The 25,283-nt window shown below is 43.6% G+C and overlaps 1 protein-coding gene across 1 annotated transcript in view; it reads right to left on the bottom strand.

The window, feature by feature from the left end:
* The window catches only part of LOC147685423 (syntaxin-binding protein 4-like), a 986,001-nt gene that overhangs the window by 341,809 nt on the left and 618,909 nt on the right, over positions 1 to 25,283 (bottom strand). Inside the window, exon 15 of the mRNA XM_086939786.1 lies at positions 24,422 to 24,487. Coding sequence (XP_086795912.1) covers positions 24,422 to 24,487 — 66 coding nt within the window. The remainder of the gene's footprint in view (positions 1 to 24,421; positions 24,488 to 25,283) is intronic.

Below are 25,283 nucleotides of genomic sequence, written 5' to 3'. Positions count from 1 at the left end.
ACCCAGAGCTCCTTCCCGCCTGTTAAATTTATCCGACCAGCGTTTTCCAGCCATCGCTTTCAACCTATCTCTAGGTAAGCACCTATCTGCGCGGTTCCCATTCGACTCTCTGAAATGCTTAGAAGTCGCCCGTATTTGACATAGATTAGGTATTACGGAGATAACTAATTACAAATTAATTTATCCCCGTTTTTTGCACCATGTCTTCTATGCAGTGCCCAGTCTGACAACCACAGTCCTATTCTACGTCCATCCACCAGATGGGAAAAACGATCAGCGTTTCCCCGCGATCGCTTTCAACCTACTTTTAGGTAAGCACCTATCTGCGCGCTTTCCATTCGAACTTCTGAACTGCTTAGAAGCCGCACCTATTTCACATAGATTAGGTACTACAGAGATAAATAACTACATATTAATGTATCTCCGTATTTGCACCATGTTTCCCAACAGCGCAGACGTTGACACATACGGTCTTATGAACAACTCGTGACAAAAGTAAATACTCAATCACACCTACTACTAAGAGAGTAAAGTAGTAAGAAGAAAAACAAGCAACGGAGAGTGAAAGGGGAGGGGGGGTGGGAACAGGCACACAGGGAGGGGGGTGGAACAGACAGCGGGAGGGGACGGGGGGGGGCGGGAAACAAAACTCACGAGCCAAAGTACATAACAGCAACGAAGAGTGAAAGGGGAGGGGGGGCAGGAACGGGCACACGGGGAGGGGGGCGGAACGGACAGCGGGAGGGGACGGGGGGGCGGGAAACAGAGCTCACGAGCCAAAGTACATAACAGCAACGGAGAGTGAAAGGGGAGGGGGGGCGGGAACGGGCACACGGGGAGGGGGGCGGAACGGACAGCGGAAGGGGAGGGGGAGGGGGGCGGGAAACAGAGCTCACAAGCCAAAGTACATAACAGCAACGGCAATTTGATGGAACGGCGACTATGAGAAAACACACCCACCTGCTCCACTTCATTGTGCACGCCTGAAATTTGTTACCGTTACTACTGTTTTCAAAATGGACCCAGAACCATTTTTACTATTACTGTGCATAAGCTTGGTGTACTGGTTACTTGCTCAGACCCAAATTCAACATAACTCACGGTACAGTCCTCAACAGCGGGAGGGGGGCGGACACAGACAGCGAGAGGCAAGTCTGGAACAGAGCAACAGGTCATTTCGCGATTCGGGGGCGTGTTTGCGTGCTCTCCCCTTCCCATTGGCTGGAAGGTAAAATTCCAGCCAATGGGAAGAGGAGAGGGCGTGACTTAAAAAAAGACACGGAAACGCCCCCGAATCGCGTCAAGGTGGGCCCTGAACTCAGTGACGCTCCTCTCCTCCAATGGCTGGCCAGCATTTACAAGGCCAGCCAATGGAGAAGAGGGGCGTGTTCAGGCCCCCTTACTACTAACAAAAGATTTCGGCTCCGCCCACCCACTGCTTACGCAGTGGGACGGTAGCCGAAACCTAAAAAGAGGGTCTTGAGACAATATTGCACAGCGTTCCTAGTGTTGCAATTCTAGATGATGAGTTGACCATGTTATCTGTTGCTTCTTATTTGAAAAGTGTTATTAATTATAGAAAATCTATGGGGGTATCTGAACCCTGATTATTTTTTAACTGTCAATGTAATTATTTTTCCCTGAAAAATGTTTTTTAGAAATGTATTTAAATGAATATTTAAAACTGTGCTTTTATGATTTAGTTCTTAAATCGAATAAAGCTATTTTTTTTATTTGATTTTGTCTGCCCATAGCTTACCTTAATGGATAGAGTGAAGTGCTCAGGGGAAGGGAGCAAAGGGACCTTAGAAATGTATTCTCAGTAGCGAGGAAACCTTCAAAATGTTCAAATCCCCAGAGTTCAGCCCCATGCAAGGCAGAACCCACTACCTTATGATCATAACCTGGAGTGGGGCAACTATTGGTTTGGTCTGGGAGGTCCTATGCTCCTTTATCAGAACCCCTGTGGTCTGCCTCTGCTGGAGGGTCCGCTTAATAATGTGGTGCTTCCAGGCCATTTTCTCAAACAAGGTTATGCCCAGATAACCAATAGCATTTTACCTTTGAACAATTTGTGGGGATTCAACATCAGGAGTTTGGTATTCGAAGTGTTAACCTCCAAGCCTCTCATTCCTCAAAAGGCCTTGAAGCGATCCAGGAGAAGTGGCAGACCACTGGTGGTTTTAGAAACTATTAGCATGTCATCCACAAAAATAAGGTTGTTACTGTGACACCCCCCAATGCGGGGGAAACAGCGGTGACTTCCACTAAGTTTTGGGTGACTCCATTAATGAATAGTGAAAACAGAGTGGGAGCCAACACACAGCCCTGTCAAACCCCCCCCTGTTGACACTAATCGAGTCAGTCAACTGCCCCTGGTCCCTCCTACAAATCCTTGTGTAGTTTTCCTCATGGAGACGGACAACCAACTCAAGGATCTCAAAAGGAAGACCCAACTCCTGCAGGACACACCACAACTTGTGCGTAGGGATGAGGTTGAAAGCTGACTTCAAGTCAATAAATGCTATATAGAGACTACCCCGTTCATTAGGCACAGATTTCCAGGCAAGTAGGAAAAAATGAAAAAAATATTCAATGGTGCTGATTTTCCGTCTAAACTCTGCTTGGAAGGAGGACAAGATATTATTCTCCACCATCCAAAGTCATAATCTTCGTAAGGAATGCACAGGAGAGGACCTTTTGGGCACCATCGATCAGGCTAATGGGCCTGTAGCTTGATGGTGGTGAGCGATCAGGCTTCCTAAAGACAATTGGCCAGGGCTCTGACATATTTAGACCAATACCGTCAGGCCCTGGAGCTTTGTTCCTAATGACAGAATTTATGGTTAGTATAATTTCAGCTAGTGACAATAGCCTAGGGGTCTGGGGACTGGGGCTCACCAAACTCCATGGGAGGCCTTTGTTTACATTCAGATGCATTTTATCCTATATGGATGTTTGGATGGATTGAAGCTTTCTCTTGCATCAATGCTGACCAGATTACTGCTATCAAAAGGCTGATCAGGCCTCAAAAGATGTTACAAATGGCTGTATTCAACACATTTCAGCGGAGATAAAATGAACCGATTTGGATTTGCTTACGCAACCTCCCCAAAAAAACCAAAAGAATCCAATATCACCGGAGCGTGTAGATCCAATCAAAATTATTTCCATCAGCAGGAAAAACAATGTTGAACATACTGCCCCAATAACCCGAAGCACCGTAAACAGGCAAAAAACAAGCATTTACAATGCAATGGTTTCGCCTTTGTTAAAGTTAGAGCTATTGGCATTGCTCTTGACATTTTTATTTATGTTTTTTTTAACATAAATAAATGGCATTGTCATTTACAATGCCACTAGCTTTATCTCTCGCAAATGACACACACAAACACACACAGAGCCCCCCACCACACACACCCACACAGAGCCCCACACACACAGCCACACAGAGCCCCCCACACACACAGAGCCCCCCACACACACAGCCACACAAAGCTTCCCACACACACAGCTACACAAAGCTTCCCACACACACAGCCACACAAAGCTTCCCACACACACAGCCACACAAAGCTTCCAACACATACAGCCACACAGAGCCCTCCACACACACCCACACAGAGCCTTCCACACACACCCACACAGCACAAGCAAGCAACAGGGGCACAAGCAGGCAACAGGGGCACACGGAGGCACAAGCAGGCAACAGGGGCACACGGAGGCACAAGCAGGCAACAGGGGCACACGGAGGCACAAGCAGGCAACAGGGACACACGGAGGCACAAGCAGGCAACAGGGGCACAAGCAGGCAACAGGGACACACGGAGGCACAAGCAGGCAACAGGGGCACACGGAGGCACAAGCAGGCAACATGGGCACTTACGGAGGCACAAGCAGGCAACAGGGTCACGAAAACTGAGGCACAAGCAGGCAACAGGGGCACGAAAACTGAGGCACAAGCAGGCGACAGGGGCACGAAAACGGAGGCACAAGCAGGCAACAGGGGCACACGGAGGCACAAGCAGGCAACAGGGGCACACCGAGGCACAAGCAGGCAACAGGGTCATGAAAACAAGCACAAGCAGGCAAAAGGGTCACAAGCAGGAATTGTAATTTAGACGGGGCTTAAGTGGAGAACAGTCAGTAGGGAAGTAGTGCGGCTGGTGCAGTGGTACCAGGCCGAAAGGTGAGAGGGGCTGTCTGCACCCCAGTTTGGACAGTTTCCACTACCTAACAGGGATTGGTGGGAGGGGGGCGTACTTCTTGCTTGCTTTAGGGCTGTTACTTTGGGGACGCAGTGCACGCTCCTGCCTGCTGCCGCCGGGACACGACAACAGGCAGGGAGAGGACAGGCTGGGAGAGGGCAGGGAGGGGACAGGCTGGGAGAGGGCAGGCTGGGAGAGGGCAGGGAGGGGACAGGCTGGGAGAGGGCAGGCTGGGAGAGGGCAGGGAGGGGACAGGCTGGGAGAGAGCAGGTTGGGAGAGGGCAGGCTGGAAGTGGACAGGCTGGGAGAGGAAAGGCTGGGAAAGGTCATGGAGGGGACAGGCTGGGAAAGGGCAGGCTGGAAGTGGACAGGCTGGGAAACGGCATTTCGGTTTTCTTGTGAAATCAGTCAGACTTCGGGAAAACTCAATGTCATTATAAGACCATGAAACACAGCTACCCCAAGGATACTTCCGTTTTCAACCACAGGCCCCGTTTGATGTAACAGTCACTATGCTAAGTGCATCCGACTTAACCCAAAGTTGTCAGAGCGCTTCACAATAGGAACAGTAATGATACATGAGGAGAAAATTACAAGTGAATAAATTACAAAAGCAAACGTTACGTTACATGAGGCAATTGTGACATTTGTGAGCAAACAAAATACACGAGGTAGCAAACGGTACTTTACAAGAGAAAAAAGAGGCATGTGTGCAAGTTACAAAAGCGTACAAAGTACAAGTAGAGGGTATAATACTACAATAAATGGCAGACACTAAAAACACAAGAACACCGTCCACTGAAGCAGCAGGCAACTCCCAGCAGCTAGGCGTAGCTTCCTTTAGTCATCTACCAGCCAGCCTGTTGCTGAGTCACTCACTCCGCAGCGGGCTATTGTTCAGAGCGGCTCTTGCAGGTGGTGTGGAAAGGCTGCACAATCACAGCTTTGCACTAGTTGCATAGAAGCGTACCTAAAGCAAAAGCCCAGCGGCCCTAAAGGGGCAAGGATGGTGAGAAGCAAAAGATTCCATTTGAGCGACACTACGACAAACCAATGAGGAGCATCTTCCCTGCCGGCGACTCACAGCTGATGCGCACGTCCCACTATACCGGAAAAGCACCCGGTGGAGAAGACCCAATCAGATACATGCAGCTTCTGATGTATGACCACTTGGAGTTCGGTAACGTCACCGTCGCGAGGGTGCCGGCGCAACGCTATCCCTGCTATTGGCTATGGACTCCCACCAACGGCATGAAGAGAAAACCAAAAGGCACCAATGAATTTAGTTTGGAGTGGGCGGGCCCAGACGGCTGCTTGGTTCCGTGTGGAAAAAAATCCGGTCTGGGGTGCAAAGTTATTTTTTTTCCTACTTCATGAGTGCCGATTGCAGCGAACAAGTGTCAGTACCGAGGATGGCGGAATGCTGCCAAGCCGCGACTTCTGTGTACAACTGCAGAGCTGTGAAGGCGCGAGCGCTGCTGCCGTTGGTACACAACCGGTCTACTAAGAGACATACAGCTTTGTGATGCCAAGAATACACACCAGATACTGTATATAACTGGGCAGATGGGACAACTATACGTTTAAGGGAACAACTGTTGAGTCAGGTGGACATTGCCAAAAGTCACCATAGTCCCACTGTTGACAGGTTAATGATTTTAAACACTGTTGGTTAGATTAACATAAAATGAGGGACAATTTAATTTCCCTTCCTCGTCAGAGCGTATCTGTTCATATGATGCTTAAAAAGAGGCTGTAATCACGTTCGTGCTGCTCTCGTAGCGTGGTACATTCTACAGACTTTCCATCACAACTCTCTTACCTCGTGAAACAACCCTGGCTTGTGTGCACAAGTAATCACACGCTGGGTAAGGACACCCTGCCAACGCTCGCCGCACAAACACGTCAATGGCGGACCAAATTCGGGGGCGTTCTCGGCTTTTGGCTGACGTAGCGTGACGTCGCCAAAAGCCAAAAATTCTCGGGAACGCCCCCGAATCTGGTCCGAGATTGACGGATGGAGCCCTCTCCCAATGGCTAGCCTCCATTTATGGAGCTAGCCAATGGGAGGAGGGGGCGTATACCCGACCCACACACATAACTCATAAGGTTTTTTGGCGCATGCCAGTCAAAACCTAAAAAGACTGGGTCGGGGAGGGATGATTCTCAAAACATAACTGACTCCCATAGCAAACCTGATCCATATTGTGGTGATATTAAGAGCTTAACCACCTTAGTGGAAAGGTTAGACCTCTATTTGAGAGTCAACTTAGATCAAGTAAAGGCCAGATTGACCTAATTGAAGATTCTATAATGAATGATAAACTATAGGTAGCTGACCCCTTACCCTCCTCAAATGAGCAAATGGGCGGGAATATGGGGGACAAGATACGAATTAGACAAACAAGTGATGTGGAAGGGAGAAGCTCGAACTTTGAAACCAAGCATCCTATGGTTATGTTTGCCCCGCCCACAAAGCTACAAAAGTTATCTCAAACCATCCAGTAAGGGCTTTCCCTCCCCAGTCCAAGAATCCTTATTCACAAGATAATTGTATTTCAGGTGGTACGTGTGAAGTAAGAGACAGGGGGATAGATCACTTGCTTCGCCCATCCTTTTCTCAGAATATTCATCATTCAACATTATCCACCACCGCTTGTAATTGGGATAATTCTGGAACAGATCCACTTCTACATTTTCCACCAGACGCAACACCACACGTCATTGTATTGGCCAACATCCCCAAAAAGGGTCTCCCGGAAGTTGAAACCTGGCCATCGCTCAGAAACAAATCGCTTCATTGGCTTAGTCAAAAGACTGGTCTAGCTAACGAGTTGGTTCATGAGTTCAAGATGGCGAGAAGAGTTCAATGGGTGGGAAATTTTATGAAATCAATACAAGGAGACTGTATAGTGCTAACTTTTAGATCTCCTATGTTGGTTAGAAAGATTCTATGGGGATGTGGAAGTAATCTATTGACATCAGGTGGGATTAACATACTACCGCTAGGTTTTTTCTATCCTCCAGCAAGTAGACACTTAATTAGAACTTCCTTTCCAACTCAAGCTCCATTCTGTGATTTTCCCACTACAAATAGATTTAATCCGCTCATGGGCCTAGAAGGTGTAGACTGACTGTCTAGTTCCAACTTCAGTTTTTTGGGGCCAGGGCTAGCACTAATTGGACCTGATCCATATAATAAATGTAGTTTATCCAACATGAGTCAACCTTTGTGTATAGAAAATTCTATTAGCAACCCCAATGCCTGTAGATCAAACAGTCACCCTATACAAACAAATACAGGTTGCTTAATACAGGGACATGATCCCTTAATTGGACAGGAGGTTAACAAAACTCCTCAAAGGGCAGGAGCCATTACTCGGTGCTCAGCGAGTTCTAACTCTCTAGGGCAATCCACATTGAAGATAGCCTTTTGGAATGTTGCGGGTCTGCATTCCAAAATGACGAATGAGATTTGGCTAGGATTTGTTGGAAATTTTAATGTTCTTTGTTTCCAGGAGACATGGGCAAAATTACCCATGCATATTGAGGGCTACAAAACGTATTTTTCCCAAGCAATCCCTTCAAATTCTGGGAGAGCTAAGGGGGGCCTGACAATATTTATTTCAAATCTCCTAAAATGTAAGCAAATTATCTCACATAAGTTGGAACCAAATTACCAAATTGTAATTCTAGATCTTAACAAACGTGACACTTATATACTAGTGAATTTTTACAATCATCTCAGGCAGGCAGAATTAATATCAACTCTAAAGGATATTTCGAGTTTACTGCAGCAATTAAAAAATAAATACACCAAAAACATCCTAATAATATGGGGGGGAGACTTCAACCTCACTCTATGTAAGCATAACAACAATACAAACTGTGGCCTCCAGGATGAGAATGAGAATATTGTAACACACTTTCCTCATACCCATACAGGGGACTGCTTAAATGAAGTTTTATTTAATTTAGAGTTGGGATTGGCTAATGAAGTAGTGGCCCTTCCTGTTCCACTTACTGCTACCTTTAATGGTAGGGGAACAAATAGTACAAAAGATTAGATTATCACTTCCAGAAATGCTGTATCTCGCATTCTGGGTTTTGGAACTCATCAAAATGCCACAAGCGACCATTGTCCAAATAGTATAATAGTATCTTTCCCGCATAAGCCAGATAAGCGAAATCTGGAGAGATTAAATGGGCAAAGTACATTAACCTTGGATAGCCTTAATGGATATTCCCTCAAGTGGGAAAAAATAGATCCTGCAGCGATTACAAAGGAGGTTATTAATAACTCCATAAAATCAATTAATAAGTGTTTAGACCTTACAACACCTTATGCTGAGAACCTAGATAGTTTCCTAGTCATATGTAGAAAAGTAAAAACAGCCCTGCATAGGAATATTAAGGATACTAAGGGCAAAAACAAAGGATGGTTCAATAAAACATGCACTAAAGCTTACTCAAATTTGAAGGCCGCCCTTCGCAAGGTTGAGCGAGATAAGCAAGAAATTGCTTATCTCAGAAGGGAGTACAATCAGGCCATTAAAGCAAGGAAAACTGAACTAAAAAACGAGTTATGGGACCAATTACATAAAAGTTGTATCACAAGAGATAACATCGCTTTCTGGAAAACTTTCAAATCCCCCTTTCTCACAGAAGCTAGGGATAACTCTAAGATAGACATAGCCATTGATGAAGATGTATGGGTACAACACTTTGCAAAGATATTTGGATTGCAACCACAGGATCGAGTCGCTTCCAATGATAATAAAAATCCACGTCTACATCCTAGTAATACTGTATTTAGCACTCGAAATTACCCACTTAGAAGTTGAGCACACTCTGTTAGCGAGTAAAGGTGGTAAGGCGCTTGGTCCCGACGCGTTCCCAGTTGACCTATTTAAACATAACCATAACCTGGAACTGTGGACCCCAATACTGACCACAGTCCTTGAAGCCTCTTGTGCCGTGGGACTGATAGAATCTTGGTCAGAATCAATCTTAGTCCCGATTTTTAAGAAGGGGGACCGTCAATGCCCAACCTGCTATCGGCAAATTTCCCTGCTAGATTTGTTTAGTGAGGTAGCAGGTTGCATCATTCTTGGTAGTTTACAGCAGTGGGCAGAAGACAACAAGAAGCTTTCAGACCTCCAATTCGGTTTTAGAGAAGGGCTAGGCACCACTGAGCAAGCTCTAAATTTGACTTTAATCATGGGTAAATATGCTAATGCAAAGTGCGGGAACCTATACATGGCTTATGTCGACCTAACAGCACCCTTCGACTGCGTTAGTCATTCTAAACTGTTGGCCATATTATCTGATATGCGGGTTGATACCACTCTGGTCAATTTCCTACAGGGACTATATTCTAACGCAACAGCTAGGGTAAGATATGGGCTGTCAGGAGAACTCGGCGCCGTTCGGGGTGGAGAGGGGGGTAAGGCAGGGCTGTGTCCTGGTCCCCTTCCTGTTTATGCTCTATACAAATGGTTTGGGGGGAGTGATGCTGGAGGGGTGCCAGGATCTACTGTTGATGGGAAAACATCCAATACCCGCCCTTCTCTACGCCGATGCCGCCGTGATCCTAGCCCGAACCCCCATAGGACTTCAGCGTGCTCTTAGGAGCTACAGTAGTTTTATGGGTAACCTAGATCCTAGAATTAACATCAAATAGACCTTTGTAATGTCCACTGGCCCTAGACAGAAGAGAACAATGGCCATTTTTATTGAAAATAAGAAACTTGAGGCTACAAAAACATGCCCTTCTTTAGGCATTTTAATGGATGACAAATGCATGGAAGCAAGCAATTGAGGCGAGGAAACTGCTTTTTATGAGGGCAACAACAGCCTTAGCAAACTTTGCTCAAAGGCTAGGGAAAAGACCTCCCACTGAACTGATTACAATGTTTCAGGCAAAATGCATAAGTGTTGCTATCTACGGTGCAGGGGTGTGGGTATATGGTAAATTGGACGTACTCCAAAAAGTAGAGAACAGTTTTCTGAGATTTCTACTCGCTGTTCCACGTAGTTCTTCCATCTATAGCTGCCACTTGGAATTCGGGGTGCCGTATGTTACTGATATAGTTGAAATACAACCAATTCTCATATGGCATCGTATTTGGACGTCCGGTAAAACTACACTTAATCGAGAACTTATTCAGGACTGTCTTTCTTTAGAAAATAGCCATAGGATTGGATGCCTTAACTATATCAAGAAATTTTTGACTGACCTGGGACTTGTAAGATACTATCATTCCCCTGCAACAATTTCTGAGCTATCCAGAAAAGGTCTCAAAAAACCTTGCTTATCACATTTAGATCAACTATGGTTAGCCACCAAAGTATCCAAATCTACAGTCAACATACGTTAGCCATACAAACCACAATGACTATCCAGCCCTATCTCACTTTTAATCTAAGTAGCTATGAAAGGTTTCTTCTAACACGATTTAGGCTCGGTATATTCCATCACTTATTGACCTTTCCAAAAGTAAATGACTGGTCAGAACATTTATTATTATGCCCGTGCGATGAAGTTTCTACGCAAACAACAATCCACTTGGTCCATTTTTGTAAATTCTATAAAGAATTCAGAAGATGATGGTTGATTCCGATCCTACAAATTATGGGCCTGCGTAGATGCAGAGCAGCCTATCTCGCTCTTAAATTTTTAGAAGAACTATGCGTAGCGAAAAGTATTTCACTATTTTTGAAGCTTTGTGTAAGGCACAGGCCTAATTTAGAGTAGTGGAAATAATGTATAGATAACTATGGATAATTTTATATTTCCTCACAGTATTTTGTATTACACTATGTACTTGAGTATTTTAATCTATAGATTGCTTATTGATCCTTTTAATATTGAACATTTTTAAATGATGGATTTTAATGTGGTTAATCTCCTATGTACTTTTATGGTTTTTCTATATCATGAAAACCGAATGAAGGACAAATTGACAATGGCTGATCAGGCATTTCATTCCTAGATTTCAAGTCTACCTTCAGATAGAGAATGAAAAGGCTACTCACTTTATGTTCTCTCCAGATCAGGAAATAAGCGTTAAGAAACAAACAATGCTGTGTCTATCACTGAAAATTCTCTGGGAATGTTTAGGGTTTAACTCGAGCGTGAGGAACAAAATAGCTAAGAGTTCCACTGAAACAGGACTTAAGAGGCCCAATGCTCTGCCCTTGGCACTCTGGTAACTCAGTGGCATCCCCAGGTAACTAAATGTTGTGATTATGAGATAAAGATGAGGCACCCTGTGTTGCTTCCATTAAACCCTCCTGTGTCCCCATCTTTCCTGGATTTGCACCTAAATTATGATATAACACTTCAATATAACAACACAATTTATTTGCTGTCTCTATGGTCCAAGTGTTTTTTACCTGCTTATCCTACTTTAGTCTGTCTCAACCAGCAAGTCCATGACTAGGTTCATGTGCAAGTACATTGGCGGAAGTGACCACCTCCAGCCTATTTGTGTGGTCCTTTCCAAGTTCTGCTCCCCATCAACACTGCTGCAAAATTAGTGGAGAACTAGCCTAAGTGCACCCAACAAACCGCAATCTGACCACTGTACCAAGGAATTCCAACCCTGCTGCTGCCTCCATGATTTGAGCCAAGGTGGTCCTACCCACTCTATCCTTGCTTCAGAAGACAAAGGTGCTTCCTCAACACAAGGAGGAGCTCTTGCTGCGAACCCTTACCAGCATCATTTTTATCATGATGCAACCCGCCCCCTTTTTCCTTCAGTGTCACCTCCGAAATTGGAAGTGGAAATCCTCCCAGCTACTAGAGCTCCCGGTAGGTGTGGCTTGTATTCTTTGCTGCAAGTCTCGTTGGTTGGCTCATTTTGTTGCTCTGCCTTGTAGGGCCTTGTGCCAGATATCCAGAAATCAACAGCTCACAGACTGCACCTTAAAGTATGACAATCCCTGTACTGTGAAAACAATTGTAATTGCTTTGATATTGCCCATCATGATTCTAGCACAGTCTCTACTATGTTGAACTTCGGGAATCCTCTACTCCCCAGCCTCTCCAAGGACCAACTTGGCACCTACTTTGTTTGTGGTAACCTGATTACCTAAGACTGGTCTAGATCCCGCTATGCTGCTTCCATTATCCATCCTATTTGACACACTCCTGCCAAATATCCACACCGAATGAGACTGCCCAGCAAAGTATCAGAAACTGCCCACATCTTTTCTATAAATATATGGAAGAAGGCTGTCTATATAGGAAATCCAATTTGTAGCCAAAGCCTCAGAAGAGGTTTTGAAATCTACAGCTATAGCCTTAGGGTTAATATTGGACCAACCCAAGCCCAAATAACTTTCCTGTGTGAAAAATGTTTCTTGATTATGTCCTAGCTGCTAAGAGTGGATACTACCATTGTAGGATCAGAATGTTACTCATTCATACCAAATGACTCTTTAGGCATACATGGTCAGATTGGGCATATCCGTAAAGTGTCATGGACCTACACAAGTTAATGACAGTTTTAGCACTGATTGATGGACTATTTATTAATGGTTAAAGGACATATTGGGGTGTTGTGAATGAAGATAAAATAAATCATCCTGGTGGTCATTGTCTTCCTCATGTTGTTTCATATTTATCAGAGTCAGTATGTGTTCCATTAATTGCCTCAGTAAAATAAATAATCATCTCCTATTTTCCCATTAAGATACCTGAAACTGATGATGTCATAGATGATAAGTCTGATTATGGTTCACTTGAATGGCCAGTGATGATGTGTCTTAAGAAGTAACACAAATAATGATAACTCATAAGCTTTGAGGGTTGCACAATAAATTAATTCAAAAGGGAGTATCTGTGAGGGTTTCAGTTAGGGGAACTGAAATAGATGCAGACATCTTACTGCTCATGTGACCAGTGCATACAAGTTGTGCCCATATCTGAAATCTGTTAAGGTTATAAGTGAACATCTGCCAGTGGTGAAGGATGCACAACCTGAAACATGGCAAAAATGGCAGAAAGTACCCAAGGGTTTCCTGGTATGATCCATATATATACTAAGGAGAGATAGAGGGTGTCATACAAAGAGTAATCAGTAAGAAACATCTGGAAGACAAACAAGTTACAGTCGTCACTGTCTTGCAAAAAAAGGAAATTGAGAGGGTTGTGCTTCAGTTAGGGAGGAGACTGAGAATGGTATTAATGATTTCCTATTATAAATGGATCAGTAGGACATAGAAGGTGGGATTCCTTCAAAGTAGTCCTGTGGGTTGCCAATGCTTACCTTTAATGAGACCTAATGAAATATGATAGCAATAGACACATGCCTCAAGTCACAGGTAAAAAAAACCTGGAGGAAATGTGCAAGAGGTGGCGATCACATAAATCATAGGGTAAACTCATATTACTTCAGGCTCGAGTCAGGTGTCAGCTTTTAACATAAGACACCACAGGGGAAGATCAGGAAGCATGCAACATGAAGGACATGATGAACATGGCTTTGGAAACTGCAATCATGAGGACAATAACTTCCAGGGTTGGGTCTGATACACGTTGCCCCAGTTACATGTGGACTGGGACTTGACTTTCAGGTAAGAGAGGGCAGAGCACTGTAAGTAGTTAGTGAATGCTGAAGACTGTCTGGTAACACAGGTTGCTTCAACTCTTTTGCTTGATGCTTTAATTACACCTGTACCTCCCTTATCTCAATTTTATTATTTTTCATGTTAACGGTTTCCAACCAACACCCTGTACATATCTTGTTTTTGTCTTGGACTGATTATTGGCTTTCAACTTTGTTGTAGCTTTTCTAAGACTCCTGACTACCCCTGAGATTAAGTTTGAGTATCTGAAACCTGCTTTTGTGCCTGGCTACAAAACTTCAATTTTTTGCTTTGGCAACTAGGACTCTACCTTCTTGTATTAATCGTATTAATTGTGTAATTGTGTGCATTAATCTTCAGTGCTCATCAAGTTTCCTCCTGTGAACTAGTTATATCTATAATGCCTCACACACTGGGTAAGTTGCTCATATTTCTGGCAATATACTTACCTATTATAGACTTCTGTAAAGTTACTCAGACACTCAGGGACCGATTCACAAAGGTAAAGTTAGACCAAAGGTCAATGTTTAGAACAAAAGTGTAACTTTACTACTTTGCAATATTCACAAAGGTAAGTAACAAGTAGTATCTTTATGACTGCGACGTTCTGCACACGAGGCAGAATCTCTGCATTTGGGGCATTCCCCCACCCAAGTGTGGAGATTCTTGGTATCGAGGCGAGATGCAAGAAATTGGAGGCCCTGGGAGATTGAGAGCAGGTTACAGGCTACACAGACTATACAGAAAGAGGTCTTTCTTTGGTACTGGATGCCAAGGAAAGTAAGTTGTTGTCTCCTATCTCGATCTGGGAAGGTAGGATTCCAGGGTCGGACATACAACATTTGTGGTAAGTATCTCCCAGGATTCTATATCAAGGTTAGACCACTTGCACTGACAGACCGAGGAATGGTTGATGGAATAAACTAGAGTACGAATCAGAGCTATATTTAAGTGGCCTCACAAGATCTTTCTTGGTGTACCAAGTTCATTATACATGTTTATTATAGTAATGTGATTATGCAGGACCCTGAAGGGGAGGGACAGAGAGGTTACAGTTGAAAATATTTTCGAACCACATTGTGTTCTCTCATTCTGTAAGTAATGAAAATGCTTATAAAAATGTATGCATAAAAAACAAAAAGTTGTTAGACCAGCAAATTAAAAAAGCAACCACTGCTTTACACTCAACAGGGTTTGCTGGTCTCCTAAAAATGAAATGAAATGAATGAAATGAATGAAACTTATATAGCGCACGACTTACCCTGGGGCATCTCCGCGCTTGCTTAGGGAACCCGTCCTGGTATTCCCCTGTGAGATAACCCTGGCAGGGTAGCCACAAGGTGAAAGCCAGGCATCCCACCGCGAGGGAAAAGATCATGAGATGTGCACAAAATCAGGTCCTGATATGTGAAGATGTGGCTAACCCGAAGCAAACGATGAACATATGTTCATTTAAATGTCCTTTGCTCATTAAGTTCTAGGAAGATGTGGGCAAGGTCCTTACAGGGGTTTTTCGGAGCTGCTATTGTGATCAATTTCCTACTGGTCTAATTTGGGACAGACATTGCAATCTGCTACTTTCTAGACATTTCCCAGCGGTCCCTCCTGTTTTATCTGATGCTTCTTGCTAGAAAATAAATTTTCAAGAATTAGCTCAATCTTATACCCCCTCTATGAAAATATGAGTATGGGCTGTTTGCTAGACTTGTAAACTGGCTATCGTCGATGTGTGTAGAGGAAAGGGTACCTTCTGGGATTGTTTTTTGAGATGGGAAGGAAACATAGACACGTAACACTAAGCAGTCCTATGATTATACCTGGGTGCCAGCATGTATACGGGCCTTCATGGCTCATATCTATGGTTGTGGCTATCACTGGCACTTGCGTTTGGATTGTGGTCGGTCTTCAATGGATCAGTGAAAGAAGCAATGGCTGGCTTAGTGATAAAAACTAGGACAAAAAATGAACACCAGACATAGTTTCTTGGTCAATTACCCCATATATCACAGAATGTCACTGAGAGTTTGCTCAAAAATGACAGTCACCTGTCCCGTCTTGACTGGGTTTAGACCATGTCCTGACATATACATTTCACACTTCTGCAAGTAACACACTTACCAGTCTATAGGCAACTTAGACAATAGGTCATACAAATCACTTTTATAGGACTAGATCCTACTAGACCTGCACAACATGTGCATACATGCAATATATACAATACATACAATGCATTGTAAGTCATTTATAAATAGCACTTCAGGCTAGCGCAGCAGAAGTGATGGCAGTTTACTAGAACATATAGTGGTACTATATACAGATTGAATGGGCATGCCACACGAAATTAAAGCAGCATTCTTGCAAATTCAAATATCTTTATTTGGATAAAAATCCATAAAAGAGATTTACAATCTAAAAAAATGAAATATCACATATTACAGTACATTGTAATACTCTCCCCTAGGCTGCATTTTGCAAATGCTATGCAGGAAGGAAAAAATCCTATACATTTCAGCAACAAATCATCTTACATTTCATTTTGCTTTATTCTGATCCACTTATAACCAATCGCAAATTTTACAATAGCAATTAAAATATACAGTGCAAAAGTGCTTTCAGCATCCTTGCGATGTGTTATTATTAAACGTGCTTTTATTCTGTAAATGTACAAATATTATGTCTGATGAGGAAGATTAATCCAAAACATTCAGTGATCATTTAGCGACTATTTAGTTTAGAAATGATTCTAGGAGTGACATAAATATTATGGTTGTTTCGCTCAATATTTCAAGTGCTTTATCTATTTAATTACTTGCTTTTAGGGTTCTTTGTGCACGTTTAGGTTCTTAAAAAAATATAAGACAGGTTCTATTTTTAGCTATATATAGTCTCCATTTGAGTTAGCCTGTCCTGCTTGTTTACCTTTGGCCCAGACACTGCATGTCATTATGACGTAAGGTCCTAAGACCTCCATTTTAAAAAGGCCCCAAACGCATCTTAGGTAAGAGGAGTCACCATCTTTCCTCAAATTATGCAGAATCATCAACATGTCTGCCTTTAACATGGATGTCCAGTGCCTTTCTTTCCAAGAACCGTGAAAGTGTCAAGTCATTCAGATATAAAAATTAACAAAACTCGCAGTACTACATCACTCTGGGACTGGTGCCTTTTTCAAAGTCAAATAACAATCATAACCCAAACAATGTACTCTGTATTGATGTCGTTTTACCTTATTAGTGCATGCACTGATGTATATAATTATGTCAAAACAGTCCATAGGCGACATTGAAAATTCCATCTCAGATAAGACACAATATATAAGGACCGCCAGTTGACTACTTAGTTTGAAGAAAAACTTCACCCAGGACACAGACGTAGATTGTAGATCTAGATGACCTAAACACCAGATTCCATCTCGCCCCAGAGAGAAGCCTACAGTAAAACTCTCCGAGGAACTGAGAAGCAGTCCATTCCAGTGTTTAATTTGTAAAAAAATAAATGTCAGGGCCCTCGTCATGAGGCAACTGCAGCTTGCACCACACATTGCCAATGTCAGTAGCAACACAATTACTAATTATCACACTCCTACAAGAATGACAATTCAGTCTACTCCAGGCCCCCACAACTATAAAAATGTCGTGGGAGGCAGTCAATTGTCATTTTTAATGTATACTGAATTAATAAACAACTGTTGCTGGGCTCATCTCTAAATTAGATAGATAGTGCCACCATGTGGCAGACAGTAACATGACCCAGTGTTGACAGGTAAGTGCTGGTGCCAAGCACCAGAAACCACCGGCTCAAATTAAGAATTGAACTGGTGCCAGGATTGTGTTCTCATGAAGACCCAATCTCCTGGCTCTTGGGCTTGTGCTCGAAATATGTGACAAGCTATTCCGAAAAAGACAAACAACAAACTCTGTTGTCCAGGCATGTGCACCACCTCTGAAATTTAGCCTTATTATTTATTCATCTGCTAGAACCAGCATAGCACTTAGAGAAAAAACAATGAGGGTGAAGGGCAATAGATTGTGATGTAGAGTGCGAAGTCTCCACACTCGGGCGGAATACCTGTGCGGCACAGTCTCTGCTGTGAGCCATTTGGAGAATTCACCCTGAGTGCGGGGATTGTGCAACGAGAGCAGAGACTCCGCAATTGTAACTTTATTACATGTAAGTACCTTTGTGAATCGGGCCTTCAGTCTATGCAACAAGAATATTTCCTGCATATTTTGACAGCTCAAACACATTTTAAAATATGTTAGTTTGCACCAGTAAGAGTACAAAGAAATGGAAACATCTCTCCAACAACACAGAAATAACACTGGCTGCCAATTTTTAGCTAAAGATGAAGGCATGTCTGGCTTTCTACGCAGCAGGTTTCCCTTCTTTTGGTAACTAACTATATGCATACCACTTCTTCTGGCGTTCTCAGATTTTCTGTAGAAATACTCAAGGATGCACCCTGTGTCAGTGAAAGCTCTTAGTGGCTTCTACTAAACTTCCAAACTTGCTTTTCTCCCACATTTTCTACCAAGGGGAAATTTTGCACTACATCAGCCTCTTCAACATGTGGTTTTCACTAAATAGCTTTTTGGGACTCTAGTTTGCTCTTAAGATAGCACCAAGAACCATACTGTGGTGAAATATTTTTTTTTACATACAATACATGCAATACCCCATTCAAAGAATTACAGCCGTGGTGGGGATTTGTAACTAAAATAGGAGGCTAAGGTAGCAAAGTGCGCTTAGCCTACTGGGCAACATGATGGCCGCTTAACTGAGGTGCTCTGTCAAGTGGTACAACCAAACAGGCTAATCCACCCTAATCTGATGCTACTAGATAGACACTCACTTGCTAACATGACAGTGACTGGTGATCTAATGATTCCATTTAATGCTGCGGATGGGCCCCAGAGCACGTAAATCTTTCTGGACAGAGATGCAGCTGTAGGGCAAATGGTGGCGGGTGCTCTACGCTACCTGCTGCATATGGTGCAGCACCACACACACAATTGATGGACAGAATGCAGAACAAATCAAAACATTCACCCCCAGTCAAGAGAACTGGGTTAAATCCATCATTTTTTTGCTCACCATGCCACCTCAGTTCAGACCTGGCCATATGTAAATTAGTCTTGACCCTGTGCCTCATGGGAACAGTGCAGCCCGAACTGGCAAGCCGGGTCCTCCCTGGATGCGAAACAAGCATCCTAGGACCGGTTTCTGGGTTTCACCTCTCATCAGCCAGGATAGCTTGAATCTAGTGGCACAATGAGCCCGGGACCCACGTCTGGGCATACCCGGCGCACTTAGGGCGAGAAAGCAAAAGACACACAATTGATGGATGGAATGCAGAACAAATCAAAACATTCACCCCCAGTCAAGAGGTCAGGGTTAAATCCATTGTTCTTTTGCTCACCATGCCACCCCAGTTCAGACCTGGCCATATGCAAATCAGTCTTGACCCTGTGCCTCATAGGAACAGTCCAGCCCAAACTGTCAAGCCAGGTCCTCCCTGCACTGGAAACAAGGATCCTAGGACCGGTTTCTGAGTTTCAGTCCTCATCAGCCAGGATAGCTTGAATCCAATGGCACAGTGAGCCCGGGACCCACATCTGGACATACCCGGCACACTTAGGATGAGAAAGCAAAAGACACACCTCCGGCCACCTTGCCTGACCTAAGCTTCTGCTGCCACAGAGGTGATTCACAGAGGGATGTATGCCACAGAGAAGCCTGCTATTAATCAGACCGTAAAGGCCCAGCTTTCTCCTGATGAGGCATCACTCATAGTGAGTCGCGGGTGACTGGGGCAGCCCTCTCTAATGAGTGTTTGTTCTATTGCTGGGCTACCAAGTGTGTGAGACTCTCCTGGCTTAACTCCCCTCTTATAACTACACACAGAGTGAACGTACTTTAAGCTGCATTTTAGACAGAGCGACTGTCTTTTACATGCTCCTATTGCTCTACTAGTTATTACCTATCACATGATAATCTATAAGTTAGACTGGGGTTGCCTCCAGCATTGCCTGTATTGCGAGACTTGATCCATGCCGGCTCCAAGCTAGTACCCAAAGGTCTCCCATCTGGATATGACCACAAAAACTGCCCTGAATTTAATAATCTTTAGCATGAGCTTTGGTGGCTGCAGTTCTTTCTTGCCCCAGTTACTTTCAGCTCAAACTGAACGTATTGCTACCATATGGGGAAGGCTGACCAGCAGCAGAGTAGCTTACATGTGAAAAGCACAGAAGCGGCTGAGGCCAAAACTGAATACCTGGTTCTTGATTTGAAGGCAGGTCTCAGCAATTGATGGGAAGCATGTCGATGCACCTTGACACACTTACAGAGTGCTTGCCTTACACAGACACTGTGCAAGCAGGAACTAAGCTTTGGAAGTGTGCTACCTTCACCACAATCTTAGGATCTAGGTCATACAGAATCCACACACGTGACTAAAGTCGAGATTTTTGTGGAAACTATGCTGCTGGAGACTTTTGCCCGACATTTACTGGTATTGTTGTTGTTGAGCATGCCCATCGATCTTTGGATCCTAGTGCACCCGTTCCTAGTGTGCCTTCCTGCCCGATTATTGCATGTCTACTACAGTGACTAAGATGCAATATCGAGACTTGTCAGGTAATATGGTCCACTGTGCTATCAGGGTTCAGATGTTGCAATATTTCCAAACTTCACAATCAAGAAGCTAGAAAGAAGTTTACTGACTGAAAATGGCTGCACAATAAAGGAGATAAATACTCTGTTAACCCAGGTAAAGTTTGATTTGAATGTGGGAGCAAAGTGAAACCTTTCACCAATTCCATAGCAGTGCCGAGTAGCAGAAACAGCAGCGTCCCCACAGAGTTCCATGTCTGGATCCATTGCTTAGGGTCATGCTCAGGGTGCTCTAAGTGATGCTGAATAGTCTTGAGATGTGCACCCCTCCAAAGTTTTTCCGGATACTCTACAGTATGAAATAGAACTTGTTGACATACACAACATCTAGCTGGCCAAATAAACAGGGAAGAAAACCCATTTTTGTATTACTCCAATACACATGACTCAGATTTTAGAATAATCCTTTGTTGGTGCTCCTCTAGGGCGCTGTAGTAGGTGACTCGGCTACAATACCTCCTCTTGACCCCGTCAAATCATTCTCAAGTGCTTCTAAGGTGGTGTTTGATACTACCTTTATGGCGGAGCTGTCCAATGCAAATATATGATCACTTTCAGCCAGAAGATTGGGAAAGAATCCAACTAGGAGCCTGTAAGAAAGATATGGTGGGCATTGGACAATCAGGACATAATTGAAGAGAAGCTGGGAAATTTCTTAAACAAATTGAACCAAGAGTCTATTGACCAACTCACTGCACCATTGTGGGAAATGGCAGTGGTGGACTTTAGCGAAAACTTAGCCAGATCTCCCACTGTTAATCAGCATGATAAGTGCCAAATTTTTACCGACCTTAGCCTTTGGCTTCATAAACTTCAAAGATAAAATGTTCACCTGATTAGACCGAGCACAATCAGCCTGTTTTTATAGAGTGTTCCACCTACCCAACTTGACCTATTACACCCAAATTCGTATGGAGTTTAGCGTGACATCCTAACACTGGGTTATGAAAGGAAGATTTATTGCCTACTGCTAAAAAACTAAAAAGGCCTGTGACCTTACACTAAAGAGTTGCATCTGGTCCCTGCTACACAATCCTAGAACCTCCTGGAGTCAATTTTTTAACATACTGCTTGGACGCACTAGAAGCTCAAGATATATGGGCTAGTTCGCTGCTCATAGAGGTGGTCGCAAAAGTACAGCCCAAACAAGCAAAGATCTTGTCAGCGGACCATGATGCACTTGCCTTGAAAAATCTCTCCCATGGTAGCTGGGCGTCAAAACTCTATGATCATAAAACTCTACCATACTATCTGTTATCCCCCATGAAGCCATAAGTGAAACACCACCTAATGAGATTACGTTTTGGCCTAATCCCCCTGATGGTGTACAAGTATGGTCAGAGGTACAAGACAGGTACTCTCTCTCATTGCCATTTTTGCGGCAACAGGGAAGAAAATCGAATTCACTTCTTGTGCATTTGCAGGATCTTACTCCCCTTGCGAACCTTTTGGTTGGGTCCAATTTGGCAGAGCCTCAATGTGCGGACATGTCAAGAGGCCCTGGAGGACTATATAAAGGGCGACTCAGCCCAGATGGCCATCTGTTTTGTGCAATACATGTCTGAGATTAACTCTATTTTATCAGTAGACGACCACCATTAATTTCAGCCATGCCAGTCATGAACTCTCTTTTGATATGAACTCCTTTTTAAATAGAGAAAGGAAAGTGCTTTAACGCTTTTTTGTATGAATTGCAATGATTTTAATTGATTATGCAAATAAAAATGTATCTATCTTTAGGCCAAACACTGAGGCGGTAGACTCAATTGCATTGATGTGAGCGACCTTTAAGCCAGGTTCCAAGGTGTTTGTACATCTCTACACAGACAGGCGTTCAAAGGTGTCCAATGCACAGCTGGAAATGACAGAAGGTAAAATTAAAGATCTGGAGGAACAGAGATGGTTGAAATTATGTAAGAGGATTGATAGACAAACACACAAAGCCCTGTTAGCATTTAGGGCAGACAACTGAAAGGGGGTCATACATTATAGGCAGCGAGGCACAGGGTTGACACTACCGTCAAGGGGAACGCCAACGTAGGACTCTGGCATACCACTTAATGGGTCCATATAGAGGCATACCACTTAATGGGCCAATAAAGAGGCTATTAAAGACTTCTTCAGATTGTGGCATGCTCTAAAGGATTATGTCCCAGACTTTCCTCAAGAACCAAGGGAATTGCCCCGCTCACTAAGCTCCATCCCTTGAATATTCCAGGGGCTACATCTCACTAATCTATAGACTACCACTGGGAGAACACCCAATAGGCTGTGTACCAGCCGTGGCATTATGGAGAATGGATCTGGGTGATCTGTAGAATATCTATAAATGGTCATATTGCTGTGCACAGATGGAGGCAATAGCCATTCATTTTCTGCATAGACTATTATACCCCTGCTTGGTTGCATAGATTTGAAAACACCAGGTCAGTGAAATGTGCTTGTTGTAAACCGCCCCAGGTTACCTTCTTGCATCTATCATGAGAATGCTGCTCCATAGTCACTACTGCAATGTGTTGTTGGCTGAGATAGCATACATCACTGAATGTCATATCCCAGACATGCCCGATAAGACAACATCATTCACACAGATATGTCGCATTTACACAAAAACTATACTAATTTCAATGTATGTGGTCACCCATGCACTGACCAGCACCAGATTTTAATACGGCAACACACTCTATCCTGGCATCACCTGCAAACTCCTCAAGAAACTGCAGAACATTCATAATGCCTCCACCAGACTCATCTTTAATATCCTCCGCCTCAGCCACATCACCAGCCACCTGAGAGACCTCCACATGCTCCCAGTCAAAGAAAGAATCACCTTCAAGCTCCTCACACACACCTACAAAGCCCTACATGATTAGGGACCTCAACCATCGCCTCTCATTCCACGCACTTACCAGACCTTGGTTCTGCCCATCTTGACTTGGCCACAGTACTATATATCCCAAGTGCCACTGCTGGAGGAAGATCCTTCTCCTACCCCGCTGCAAAGACCTGGAACACCCTGCCTCTCCACCTCACGTAATCAATGTCACTGCCTTGATTCAGGATGGACCTAAAGACTTGGCTCTTCGACTAAACCACAGTGCCTTCAGTGAATCAGCAGCCCCCCCCCCTTAAGCCCCACATTGCCTTGAGACCCTTAAGGGTGAGTAATCAGGCTTTACAAGTCAATTGATTGATTGGTTGATTGATATTGCAGTGCTGGGTTAAGTTGACAAAATACTAAAGCCTCTCTGGTGATTGGTGTCAATACTCTTATTGTCTGCAAAAAGATGGATAGTTCTTCACTGGATGAATGGACTACTTATCACATGTACATGTGAGGGATGGCTTAGGAACTTTGTTGTTTCTAACACTTAATCAAAACTGTTTGCAAGCATGCAGCCCATTAAGTCTAGACCCAAAGATATATGGAAGTCATATGGAAGTCATTGAGGACATATCTTTTGCAATCACAGAACGATAGATCAGATACTCACTCCATATCTCCTTCAGACAACACTGATTGATAATCCTGTTCGATACATTTTTCTAAATGTAATACATGCTATATTTTGAGGAGTTGAAGGATTGATATGCTTGGAAAAGACGGCATACAGGTTATATAGGAGGAGCACTTTCTTACAAGGTTACTGAGTTGTTATGTGATGTTTATTGTTTTACTAATATAGAATTCTGACAAAAAAGCTAGCAAAGGCCCTCACTTACAGTTCTTTGATAATGGAAAAGATCCAAATTTCTAGAGGAAATTCTGACTCCAAAGAAGAATCCACCAGCTGAATTTGCTCCACAGTATAAAATTATGATTAAAGTCAAAGACGCTTCTCTGAATTTCACATTTTCCTCCATAAGGACTTTACAGGACCTTCAAACTGTAATTCCAAGTCACATCCTTGAAAATAAAGTTGTCCTTCAATGCTGAAACTCACCTCGTTCAACTTGTGCAAATCGTCTTCCGTGGCCTCCTTCCTGCTCTCTGACTCCTTCAGGAGAACCTGAAAGAAAGACAGCAGTTAAATACTGTGCCCACAAGTCCAGGGAAACAAGAAGAGTCCACTGAAGTATAAATGTGTAGGGGCCAATGAGAGAGGGCCTCTTTTAGGGGCTCTCAAACTGTTCATGTGTGCCTCTCAGTGAAACAAGCAAGCACGCACCAATATATACTAACATACTAACAGTGTGATTACAATAATTCAATTGTGATGCATGTAAGTTTCTTCGGATGGAATAAACGGTTGATAAGCCACCAGAGATCCTGCTTCAGGCCTAGCCAGTGAGGGTATACTGGTCTAAAGTGGCTTTGGATGGGGGCTCTGCTAAATGGAGGGTACACCCCCCCAGACAAGTAGAAACATTTCTGAAAGTGCCTGCACTTAATAATTCCTGTAGCTCCCACAGTAAGGTGCGATCTATTGGTCTACACAAACAGGATGCAGAAAAATGCATGTACGATGTGAACGAGAAAGGCATAGAAGGTCCAATTAGTAAAAGATCTGTTGTTGAAGGTATCTGCTGTGTAGTAACTCAGCTCTAACACCACTACACAGTGAATCAGCAGAAAATATCAAGAATGATGTATGTGTTGCACCATTCACATAGTCATTCCTAAATTATCTTTTCAATGATTTAAAAATGAGGACATCTGCAGCCTACGAGCTACACGTACTTAAAGAGGACAACAAGATTTCAATAGATTGGGGCTACATGTTTCATTGCTGGAAGACACACAGGAGACACAGGAGGAGGAACAAGAGATCCTGTAGCAAGAAATCATTTTCCTCAAAGAACAAA

The sequence above is a fragment of the Lissotriton vulgaris genome, chromosome 10 (genome assembly GCF_964263255.1).
Source record: "Lissotriton vulgaris chromosome 10, aLisVul1.2, whole genome shotgun sequence".
In the NCBI taxonomy this organism is placed as follows: domain Eukaryota; kingdom Metazoa; phylum Chordata; class Amphibia; order Caudata; family Salamandridae; genus Lissotriton; species Lissotriton vulgaris.
This window is presented reverse-complemented; position numbering and strand designations above follow the sequence as displayed.